The sequence below is a fragment of the Pararge aegeria genome, chromosome 3 (assembly GCF_905163445.1).
Source record: "Pararge aegeria chromosome 3, ilParAegt1.1, whole genome shotgun sequence".
In the NCBI taxonomy this organism is placed as follows: domain Eukaryota; kingdom Metazoa; phylum Arthropoda; class Insecta; order Lepidoptera; family Nymphalidae; genus Pararge; species Pararge aegeria.
The window spans coordinates 5673036-5685177 of NC_053182.1; the positions used below are offsets into that span (position 1 = coordinate 5673036).

A 12142-nucleotide genomic window follows, 5' to 3' on the forward strand; every position below is an offset into this window, starting at 1 on the left:
CGCAGGACTAGGACACAGAGTACAGCACAGATTAATTTGATCATAGCATAGAAGCCCAACCCGCGTGTTCTAGTTCTAGTTTTTCTCACTCGAACCGTCCGAGTCGGGTGCTGCCAGAAAATCTCATGTCCTTATTTTGACGGTTAAAAATAAATCTTGTCGAACGTTTTATAAAATAAAAAATTAATATAGCGCTAAATTAAAAACAATATAGCGGACACAAGAACCGGGTTCAAAAATATATTTTTTAAAATGCTGCTTTTAAACGGTCTCATTCGTAGACAGAGAAGTAAACTTACTTTTACTTCTCTGTCTAAGGTCTCATTAATTAAACCGCGTGACGTCTTGACGACAGACGCTTTCTAAAATCTTTTATATGAAGAAAATGATTGACAATCAAAGCCCTGGTGTTTAGTAGGTACCACATTATACAAATACTTCTGTTATTACTGCAAATAAAATATTATTTATTTATTTATTTATACTCTTTATTTGTACACCACTCAAACAAAGAAACAAGACAAAAAAGAACAAACACATGAAGAATGAAGCAGGATACAAAAGGCGGCCTTATCGCTAAGTAGCGATCTCTGCCAGGCAACCTTAGGATTAGGAAAACTAAAAAGAACAGATAGGTGGGGTACACTATTTAGTACATACATACAAATATCTACATACTAATACATAAACCAGACTACACAAATAAAAAAAAAAATTAAAAATACTATTGATAAATATAAAAAAAAAAAATATACTAATACATATGACGGCGCGTCAAAGTTTAGAGTGAATACGGCCTGTCAAAGTCACTCTAGCGGAGCGTCGCGTTTATGGTAGCGGGGAAAAGGATCGCCATCTTGTTTTTCTCGAGAGGCGGGAAGAACCAGCGCGCCGTTTTTGCGACGAATCGCTGTTTGTTAACTTAAACAAATTATTTTATGATAGTCTTTATTGAAATACTGATAATTAGTAATATAGATTGAAATAATTATTATTGTGATATAATACATACTAGAGGAATATAATAATTTTGTGTTTGTACTGACTTGTGTTGTTATTTTAAAAGAAGAGTTGTTAATTTACAATAAGTTAAGAAATGAGTTTAGAAGAAGGCCCTTCTGCGCTTTTACATATCTTAATATACCATAAATACTTAAATATGAGTTTGAGTAGATAAATAAATAATAATAGTCGTCTTTACTGAGCGAGATAATGAGCCTTAACAGCATTTTTAAATATGCCCAATGACTTTGACTGCCTTATGATCAATGGGAGTGCATTCCACAATTCAGTAGCTTTGACAGTGAACGAATGCTTATAAAACTTCGTTTTGTGGAACGGCATGCTCAAAGTCATATTAATTAAAGTTTAAAGTAAGAAAAAAATTTGGAAAGATGAAATAGTGAAGAAATGTCCGCAACTTCCCCGATTTACTTTTGTGAGCCTTAAGTGTTTAATACCTTTCAATTATTTTTGTCTGCTTTTGTTTAGTTAAAAAGAAAATGATGTAGTAAAAGTCACTCTCTTGTCTCTTGGTTTTCTTAATAATGATCTTATTTTTTTTCACTAACTTTAAAATTGGCAATGAAGAAAACAATTAGGTATATTCAAGAAAATATAATGACTAAATGTTTACCTGACATTTACATTACCTGAACTGGCACTGCAGTTGGTATAATTTGCTAAGCATCATGACTGCAAGTGAATCTATCAATAATTTTTATTTATCCCCCACTACAATCCTCTACTGCCAAATTTTAAAGTCTGTAGAAGAATAGTAGCTCCTTCATTTGAGAAGACGAAGAGAAAAGAGCACAGAACTTAATCTGTGGCACAGATTACATTAATAAACGTCAAGAATTGGTGTTTATGACAGTTCGCGGCGCCAATTTGTAAACATTCTTGTATTTTGGTATTTCTCAAGTCTGAAAAATAGCAGTGAAATAATTAATTAAAATGTTATTTAATCCGAGATAGATAGTAAACACATTTGGCACTATACAACCCACGTTCGCACTTAGTTTTGCCGAAATTAAGACCTTGCGCCGTTAAGAAAATAATTCCAGGTGAAATAACGCAGGGAGGAACTCACGACTACCGTACGGACAAATCATTGTGGGTCAATCAATATATCTTAATTTGTTTTGTAAAGTTCGCTCTAAAAAAAATATACAAAAGTTACAGCCGTTATTAAAACAAAGCCCAGGACAAAATCTAAAAACAGCCAACTTTGACACCCCAAAAATTCATACAATGCGAAATATAATAGATTTTTTTTATTTAAAAGGAGAGAAATCTTTTACAAAATACAAGCATTTTAATGAGCTATGTTTATTAATCCTCAAGTTATAGTCCAATTGATTGGGTATTTAGTTTAGCAGTGCAATATTAAACTTAAAATCAAGGCCCTTCAAGGTTTTAAAATTATAGAATTATGTTTTTATCATCTTATACGAAGATTTAACCTACATATTGAGTGTAAAATATATACTTAAATTAACAATAAAATTTAATAAAATCCGTTATTATGAGAAAGTTGATAGAGTTTTTAAACTTTTTCTGTATCACTAGATCAGAACCACGCAAAACCTGCAACACATCATGAGTACCAAAGATAAATATTCCAGTGATAAGATATTATGCCCAGTGTGTAATAAAGAATTTGACAAAGAGATAATAGAGATACATGTTAATAAATGCATATTTTTACATAGTTTAACCTTAGACAAACTATCCAAAAGAAATGGGTCAGATTTTGAGGAAATTGGTTCTCAACAGAAGAGGATTAAAATGGATGTTAGCCCTGTCAGTAGAACTTCTTTAGAGCAGGCAGAATTGTCTAAGACATCATCAAAGGTACGTAACAAGAGTTCTCAGTTCTATATAATTGCTATTATGAAGTATGATAGTAATATTATGTTTTGTTATAAGGGACTTTTAATGGAATCACCTAAGTCTGCAGTAACACAAGAAACCAGCAAACAATCTTCAAGTACAACACTTAATAACGCTTGTAAAAATATTCCATTAGCAGAGGAAATGAGGCCCATGTTGCTAGAAGATATAATTGGACAGGTTGAATCTTTTGGTGCTGAGTCAATGTTATATGCTATGCTTTTGAAGAAAAAAATACCAAATATGATACTTTGGGGTCCTCCAGGATGTGGAAAGGTATTATATGTCACTGGAACAAGCTCATTTGCTAAAATCTTTTACATTTGCTTTGCTACAGTAGCAGTACAAAAATTACTTGATTTTGATCAGAGAGCTTGTGGTAGTAGTAGAGCTTATTTATGACAGAGCTTGTTCAGGGAAGTACTACAGCCATGCTTATATCTGCCAGCATTGTTGCAATGCTGTAGTCTGGTCTGAAGGGCACAGGCCCAGGAAGCTTTATTAGTTACGTCTCAGGTTGATAGACACAGTGTGGAACATTGCAGGACATTGTAGTACATGGTCCTAGTATGCCTTGCAAAGTGTTGTGTTCATTTATAAGAGATGATTTCCCACTGATGGTCAGCAAGGAGATGCTTGGTCTAAATTATAACTATAAAAAAAAGACATTGATGATTACAAAGTTTCAATGTTGTATTTCCATTCTACCACACCATACTTTTCTATGCCCCTTCAAGAGAAAGCATACTCAGTTTTTATCAGTAAATTGGTGATGATCAGTGATAGAAATAAGCAGTACAATTTTGTCGATTTTCATGGTTCAGAACTCATTTATTACATGTAGGTCTACTTAAAAAGCACTTATGAAATGTCTGTCTGTTTGTAGTTCCTATGCACTATGTATAGTAATGTACTTATAATTTTGTCCTGCCCGGTAAAACATTGAACACCAAAAAGAATAAAAAGCCTTTGAGGAGGAGTTACTTGGCAAACACATACTGAAGAATGATATACAATAAGAAAACTAGTCCCAAGTTTGGTGTTAGAAGAACAAGCCAATATCAATTCAGTAGTATGATTTATGTCAGCCTCAGTTTAGTATATTAATGTCCCACTTTTGTCCCATTGTGGCATGGTGTTAACTACAAATGTACACTTAGTACATTTGTAGTGTAATACATTGTTAAGCTTGAGCTATGAGGGTTCTAAACGCGCTATGTAGGGCTAGCATGTACCTAAACTTATAATTCTGTCAACCAATTTTCTCTTATCTCTAAAAAATAATAGTAATAAAGATTTTTGTGATGGAGAATTGGTAGTTCCACCAAGCTCGTTTCTTCCGGTAACAGCATTGCTGTGTTCCGAACTGGAAGGCGTGGTGGTAGGTGTAAATACAGGCTCATCTACACCTCAGGTTGATGGACAAGCGCCACACTTGTAGGACCTTGCATACCCTGCTTAGTGTTGCTCTATATATTGCCAATGGTTTTTTTTTTACCATCACTCAATTATTACTATAAAAAATCTGGATAAATGAAACAAGAAAATTAAAACCACATTAAAGTACCATTTGAACCCTATAGATCTAAGAAGTACACAACTAACTTAGCTGGAGCCATATGGGATACTGCCAATTTCCTAACTGGGTGGTTACTGAGAATTACTTAGCATATTAGCTATATACGTTTTTGTAGACTTTGTTAATTACAGAATATGTAAAACAAACTTGCAGACATCTGTGGCAAATATTATTGCCAACATTTGTAAGGACGAAAATAGCATGAGGTTTGTCAAGCTATCAGCAACAATGTGTGGTATAAATGATGTCAAAGAAGTAGTGAAGGTCGCTAAGAATGAAATAAAATTTAAGAGGCAAACTGTTCTATTTATGGATGAGATACATAGGTAAATGATATGCATACATTTCGCGTACATATAAGTTTAGTTGCTAATTGCGTAACAATTGTTTTAGGTTACGCTAATAATCCATTTTACTCGACTTATAAACCGGGACGTAATGAGTATATCAGCTGTATGTATGTTCGTTTCTTTGTTACGCTCTAGAGATTAAACGCGTAGTCTAATTTTGATGATTCAATAGTATTGTCTTAATTATCGCTATATGTATTTAGCAATAGCACAACAAAGCTTACTATTTTGATGTCTGTATCGAGAAATCACACACTCGCAATATATTTGAAAGACTACTCCCTGACATGACAAGTTTGTTTGTTATTCTTTCACGCAAAAACTACTTAACCGATCCTCATGAAACTTTGTACACATATTCTTGGAAGTAATAGTAAGTAATATAGGATACTTTTTATCCCGACATTAAGCTCGGTTCCTTTGGGAGAGGGGATGAGTGTTTGACGTTTTTACACCAGAACTCCGACAAATTATAACCGATTTAAATAATTATTTTTGTACTATAGGGGGTATAATATGTGTTTAATTTTGCCCAAACTGTGGTTGGAGATAGAGGACAGAACTCAGCGGACAGCGGCAAACCCCTCATTTATAGCTTAGCGATACTGAATACTTAAGATCTACAACTAAATTTAATGCCACATCAAAAAACAAAATCAAACGCAGATGAAGTCGCGGGCAACAGCTAGTAACACATATATTGCTAGTAAAATTAAGTCTGATTAGAGTTGTCACTATCTCTCCTATATGGATGTCCTCGGATGTCGTACGAGGCGACTTAGGGTATAAAGCGGAGAACGGGAGAGGACTTTATTCTAGCAGCGGACTATTCTAAGCTACGGATGAGTACTAAGCCGCGGATGGACAGACAGATGGACGGACATGGTGAAACATGGGTTCCTTGTTGATTACAAAATTCTAAAAAAACAATTTCCCCGCGTGTGTCTCACTTTACCTCGAGAAAGCATGGACCGATGTAAATATTTTTTGTTTTGTATGCAGGGTAGGTCTAAAAAGATTCAACAATAGGCAAATAAACAGGCTAAGACGGCCGATTGGTGCAGTTTGCAGCGACCCTGTTTTCTGAGTCCAAGGCCGTGGCTTCGATTCCCACAACTGGAAAATGTTTGTGTGATGTACATGAATGTTTTTCAGTGTCTGGGTTTTTATATGTATATTCTAAGTTTTAATGTATATTATTCATAAAAATATTCATCAGTCATCTTAGTACCCATAACACAAGCTACGCTTATTTTGTATATTTAGTATTTTTATTTTTTGTATAGTTAGTTAGTATATTTATTTAATAATAGAATTTGGTATTTTGTATAATAATTGCCATCCGATCACTTTCAATGCATAACATTCTATCTTACCTATCTATCTTATTCTATCTACCGGATAATCTCGTTTTATAATAAACTTTGTTATAGGTTTAACAAACTACAACAAGATAGTTTTCTGCCTCACGTTGAAAATGGCACAATAACACTAGTGGGCGCAACTACAGAGAATCCTTCCTTCAGTTTAAACAATGCACTTTTGAGTCGCTGCAGAGTAGTAGTACTCAGCAAACTGACTGTTCATGACGTGCTGTTGATATTAGAGAGAGCTGTCGTGAGAAAAGAACTAGCTGTGGTAGTTGATAGAATTACCGATAAACTAAGCCTTGAAGAGGAACATAAGTAAGTATTTAATCAGTAATCCCCTTTCTGATATGAATTGTAGTGTAGTATTCTATTTGTTAATATTTTAGAATGATTGTGTTTTTAATTTATGTGAAAATGCTGGCCTAGAAATAAACCTCGGGGCACAAAAACTTATCATTTTATCTATATAAATAGATAATAGGTACAATCTAGAAGAAAGGTGTGAAAGTTAAAATTGCCATTTAAATAGTTAAAGAGATGGGATAAAATAATAATGTGTAGGTACTTGTCAGGCCCTAAAAATCTCTTATTAGAAGGTAAAAAAATAGTATGCTATTGTCTTTAGTTCTACCTACCACCTTGGAATTTAAAATACTTTAAATTGGTAGAAAGAACTAAAATACAATCGTTTATTTTGTATAAGAATGCCTATTAATGAAGATAAACATAATACACCTCATTTTCGGTGCCTGTGACAGGATTAATATATATATTTTTTTAATTTGAATGAGTTGTTGTTCATTTGATGTTCAGATGTTGTTCAAAATGTTTGTTTTTCTATAATGCCCTTGTGAAGTCCACCAATCTCAAGCAGGGCACAGACAGGAGACAAGAATAATATCCCTTGACAAGGGATAAAATTAACGTGTCCACCTGCTAAAGCACGGGAAAATGGAATAGGAAAACTTTAGTCCCGTTTATTATTACACATATATTATTTGGATATTATTTCCACTTGTACGCAAAAGCTCTGAGAGTTTATAAAGCTGTGGGAGAAGATAAGCTTTTATCCTTTCCCCGGGGAGATATTGGTCTCCTGCCCATGCAGTGCTAGACTACGGCCTAAACCCTTCTCATTGTGGAAGGAGAACCGTGCCCTAGTGGTCCGTTAATGGCTTTATGATGGTATGTATACAGAAAAGTAAGTTATAATCTAACACTTAACTGTAAAGGTGCATAATAGAACGTCAGTCGCTGCAGTGGCTTGCAGAGGTATGTGACGGGGACGCGCGGGTCGCTCTCGGCGCACTCGAGCTGGCACTGGGATCAGCTTCAGGTCTTGGCTGTCATGTCATCGGACTGGAACACTTGAAGAAAGGGATCAAGGTGAGAAGAAAAGGGAGACCTTCCGTTTGCTACCAATGCGCATTACCCAATCATCTTCTAGATTATTGTTAAATGATAATCGGAACCGGTGATAGTCTGATGGTCGGTTGAGATTTCGGCTTCACGTTCAATGCAATTGGATAGAAGCAGGCGTTACTTTGCGGAAATCCATAATATATTATGAATATTAAGCTTAATTTGCTATAGGTACTCCGCGAACAGCAGGAGAATCTGTATGGTGTAATTTATAATAACTTCAATCCGTATACTCCACACCAAACAGATCTTCGGCAATGTACCCTCTACGCACGTTTCGCTCCGAAACCGGAGCATCCTCAGAAGATGTTGACTTTACAATGACAATTATTCATTGTAAAGTCAATGGACGAGTTCGAACCCCGGCAAGCACCCCTTTACTCAGTTTTAATTAAAGTTAGTTATAGTTAAATATCACTTGCTTTAACGGTAAATGAAACCATCGTGAAGAAATCTGCTTGCAAAAGAGGCTACCAAACCCCACTTGGCCAGCTTGGTGGACTACGTTCTTCAGCCTTCTCAGTCTGAGAGATTTTCCCCAAAGTTTAAAAGTTGTGTATTGTCGTAGAAAAATAAACCTTCCGAAAATCAAGTTGATTGTTTGCTTAGTTAGGGTAAACAAACACACTTACGCATTAATAATATCAGTATGGATAAAAATCATTTGAAAAAATCTGTATACCAGCGCTCGCACATGCTATACGACAGACAAGGTGAAGAGCATTACAACATCGCGTCAGCGATACAGAAATCGATACGCGCCAGCGACGACAACGCCGCTCTGTACTGGACGACGCGCGCTCTTCACGGCGGAGAAGATCCCTTGTTCATAGCTAGGAGACTTGTTAGGACCGCCGCTGAAGATATCGGTAAGATGGCAATTTCCTATAAGCGACTATGCGAGAGAGATTGACTATAAGCTTTTGATAGACTATTGAGCGGGCAGGGAGTGGGCAATAGGGTGTGAGGTGTGCTTGAGATGAGCTTGGAAAATACGACTATTCACTCTACCTTCACGATACCAATACTTTTTTAAATAAAAGTGTTTTAGTTTCACAGCGGTGAACGCTGTGGATTTAAGCGGGAGGTTCCGGGTCAATCGCGGGCAGAAAAAAATGGGAATTAATAATTTTTGAATTTCTGGTCTGGTCTGGTTACCCGCCTTACTGACAATACCGTGCGATTTAGTGTTCTGGTACGTAAGAACCGGTATGGTAAATAGGTACCCCTTACAAGTTAGCCCGTTACTATCTTAGACTGCATTATCAGTTACCAGCAGGTGAATTACAGTCAAGGGCTTACTTGTAATAAAAAAAACCTCCTACTACTACATTGCAGGAAATTCCAAACTATGCCGGAAGTTGTTAATAGGTTACCAGAAATGTTGATGAATCTGTATGGTGTAATTTCATGATTTCTTCAATCTTTATACTCCACACCAAACATATCTTTGGCAATGTACCCTCTAAACAAGTTTCCCTCCGACACCGGAGCATCCTGAGATGTTGAAATACAATGAATAATTGTTAAGCGATAAATTCGCCAAATGTGTCACCTTTTCTACCTTTTTTTACCCCCTATCTATCTTAAAATCTTCTCACATTATAAGTACCTCTGAATGGGTTTAATAAAGGTGAAGTTGATAAATTTATTTGTTCTAAAGTGTAAAGCCGGTGCAGTAAACTTATTTTGTACCTAGAATGAAACTCGCAATCTTTGCCAGGGCTGGGCGATCCAAACGCATTAGTGGAAGCTGTGGCTTGCATGCAGGGCTGCCAACAAATAGGCATGCCAGAGTGCGATGTGCTACTGGCTCAATGTGCGGTGAGGTTGGCTCGAGCTGACAAGAGCACAGAGGTGTACCGCGCAATGAAGAGCGTGCAGAACTCGCTGAGACAAGCGAAGGGACCTCTGCCGCCAGTACCGCTTCACTTGCGTAACGCGCCAACAAAACTTATGAAAGATTTGGGTGCGTACTTCTCGACATTGATATTTTAATACTTCTTCATATAGACATTTTTTTTTAAGTAATTATTTGGCGTTGGAACAATGCTGCTTTACGTCAGAAATAAGCATGGTGTTAATAGGTACTTCCCCGGACGAGCTCGTGTCACTAAAATATCAATTACTACTAAAACACGTTGGTTATAAAATATTTTTAGCAAGTAGCAAGAAGAATATTGGTAGAAACATTGTCACCAACATAGTTGAATGAAATCATTAAGCACATGTATATTATAAGTATTTATGTATATTATTCATAAAAATATTCATCAGTCATCTACCCATAACACAAGCTATGCTTACTTTGGGGCTAGATGGCGATGTGTGTATTGTCGTAGTATATTTATTTATTTATTTTATATTTTATCTGTACCGTACTTTCACGGTACCTACGACAGAAGTTTTATGTCTGCTCTTTCAGATGTAGGATCTATTTATCTAAGTCCGCTCTTTAGTTAGAAATTGTAGCTTCTATAGCTACAATTTTGCCCTATCAGTATTACTTCAGTCAATTGTCGATTACTCAGTGACGTGTCTGTGAGCTTTATATTTCTCCACAGCGATTTGACTGCAAAGTAAATATTTTTGAGCGAGCTATCCTATTAGGCTATCATGCGCGCCACGAGATTATGTCTACCAATTTCTCGTACTATTTGTATGAGATAAAATGGTTGGAGTGGATGTTCGACAGACTTCTTAGCTCTGCCGAACGTTCACTCGCGCATTGTATTGTGTGTCCGTACCGGCTAGTATCACTATTTCAAGAGGTCATTTATTAAGAAATACTTATGTCCTTTTTATGTTTTAGGGTATGGCAAAGGTTACAACACGAGACATCGAGATGCGTCCGGCCTAACTTATATGCCAGAGGGACTAGAACATGTGAATTTTTTTGATGAAGAAAACGGCGGGTAGTCTTTATACGACATCTACGAATCTCGGTTGTAAAACTAGTTTTTTTTTTTGTGTATTAAATTTATCGTGAAAACCGCCTTTACAATGTGATAAAACTTTAATGTTAGTTATAATCGTACCTCCCCGAGACGTCATGGCAACGTCGCTGACAACGTAGCCACAATTAATATATTATCCACGGTGTATGTGGAATTCTAGATTCTGGTGCGTTGGTGACGTAGCCAAAATTTCTGATTTTAATCGTGTTGCCATCACTTCAGTGGCCGTGTTAAATACCTACTAAATGTAAGAAAGAAAGAAAGAAAAACTTTATTTGGATATACACACACTAGAATTAAAATACAACTTAATAGTCTACACAACAATTATTATAGGAACGGTGTGATCCCAAAATGGTCTTCACTCAGCATGTTTGCAGTGCCTGTTAAGACACAGCGCTGATCTTCCGTGAAGCCAGACGTGACGTTTGGACGGTAGGCACTGTCAGAGCGACGCTTAAAAACTATGGGTACAATAATACAATTTAAAAGTAATATAAAATTAAAAAATAAGAAGTGTAATAATAAATAAAAATTAATATAAAAGATTTGTATACATATATAATATTTTGTTACGATCGAACCGATAAAAAAAATAAAAAATAATAATAATAAAAAATAAAAATAAAAATAATAAACACACTTAGGCACCCTTGTTCAAATATTTTGTTGTTGGAAAAGATATTCTCTTAATTTCTTTTTAAAAGAGAGTTTAGACATGCTAATATCTCTTAATGGCGGAGGTAGGTCGTTCCAACATTTAGTAGCCGCGAATTTAAAACTACCACGAAAAGCAGCCTTAAAATGTCGCGGCGTTTTAAGGGTCCATGTGCGATTTGACCTTGTATCCAAACTTTTCAGCCACGCGAGTTTATCATATAAATAGACAGGCTGCTGAAACTTTAATACTCCGAAAAGTAATGAAGCTAAATGCAAATCCCTCCTTGTTTTCATATTAAGTAATTTGGCGTCGTTAATAAACGGTGAGGTATGCGTTCTAGGTGGAATATGAAAACAGAACCGAGCACAGGCGTTCTGAACGCGTTGTATCAGACGCTGAGTGCAAACAAGCAGTCTTGGTCCGTACAGTGCATCAGCATAGTTAAGCTTCGAGAGTATTAAAATCTCACATACCTTAACACGCACATCTACGCTTAGGTATTTCCGCACCCGGTATAGTGTTCTTAACCTGTAGAAGCAGCTGCGCGCATTTTCAAGGATGTGGTTCTCAAAACGAAGTTCACTATCCATTAGTACTCCCAGATTTCTGGCCTCATTAGTGTACTGTAATGTTTCATTTTTAACACGTACTGCATAATCGTTGGGCGATACTTTTGCTATTGCTTGGCGTGATCCAAGCAACATATATTTGGTTTTGGTAGGATTTAGGACTAACTGGTTCATATGAGCCCAATCTGCTATACTGGTGAGATCAATATTTAATTTATTAATTGCTTCACTGTGAAGACCTGGTTTAAAAGAGATATACAATTGGATGTCGTCTGCGTACATATGATAATTACAATTTTTTATGCTATTTACTATATCTGCAGTGTATAATATAAAAAG

At 36.0% G+C, this 12142-nt stretch overlaps 1 protein-coding gene across 1 annotated transcript; it reads left to right on the forward strand.

Moving 5' to 3' along the window:
• Window positions 1-1890: 1890 nt before the first annotated feature.
• On the forward strand, window positions 1891-10816 carry LOC120637348 (ATPase WRNIP1-like). Its single transcript, XM_039909160.1, has 9 exons — window positions 1891-2115; window positions 2572-2856; window positions 2932-3171; window positions 4628-4800; window positions 6258-6509; window positions 7427-7580; window positions 8302-8485; window positions 9340-9585; window positions 10429-10816. The coding sequence occupies exons 2-9, from the start codon at window positions 2602-2604 to the stop codon at window positions 10533-10535; spliced, it is 1611 nt and encodes a 536-aa protein (XP_039765094.1). The 5' UTR covers window positions 1891-2115; window positions 2572-2601; the 3' UTR covers window positions 10536-10816.
• The last annotated feature ends 1326 nt before the right edge of the window (window positions 10817-12142 follow it).

Coding starts and splice junctions, on each gene's coding strand:
- LOC120637348 (XM_039909160.1), top strand. CDS start 2,602: ATGAGTACCAAAGATAAATATTCCAGTGATAAGATATTATGCCCAGTG. Junction 7,581..8,301: donor ACTTGAAGAAAGGGATCAAG/GTGAGAAGAAAA, acceptor TCTGTATACCAG/CGCTCGCACATGCTATACGA. Junction 8,486..9,339: donor GACCGCCGCTGAAGATATCG/GTAAGATGGCAA, acceptor AATCTTTGCCAG/GGCTGGGCGATCCAAACGCA.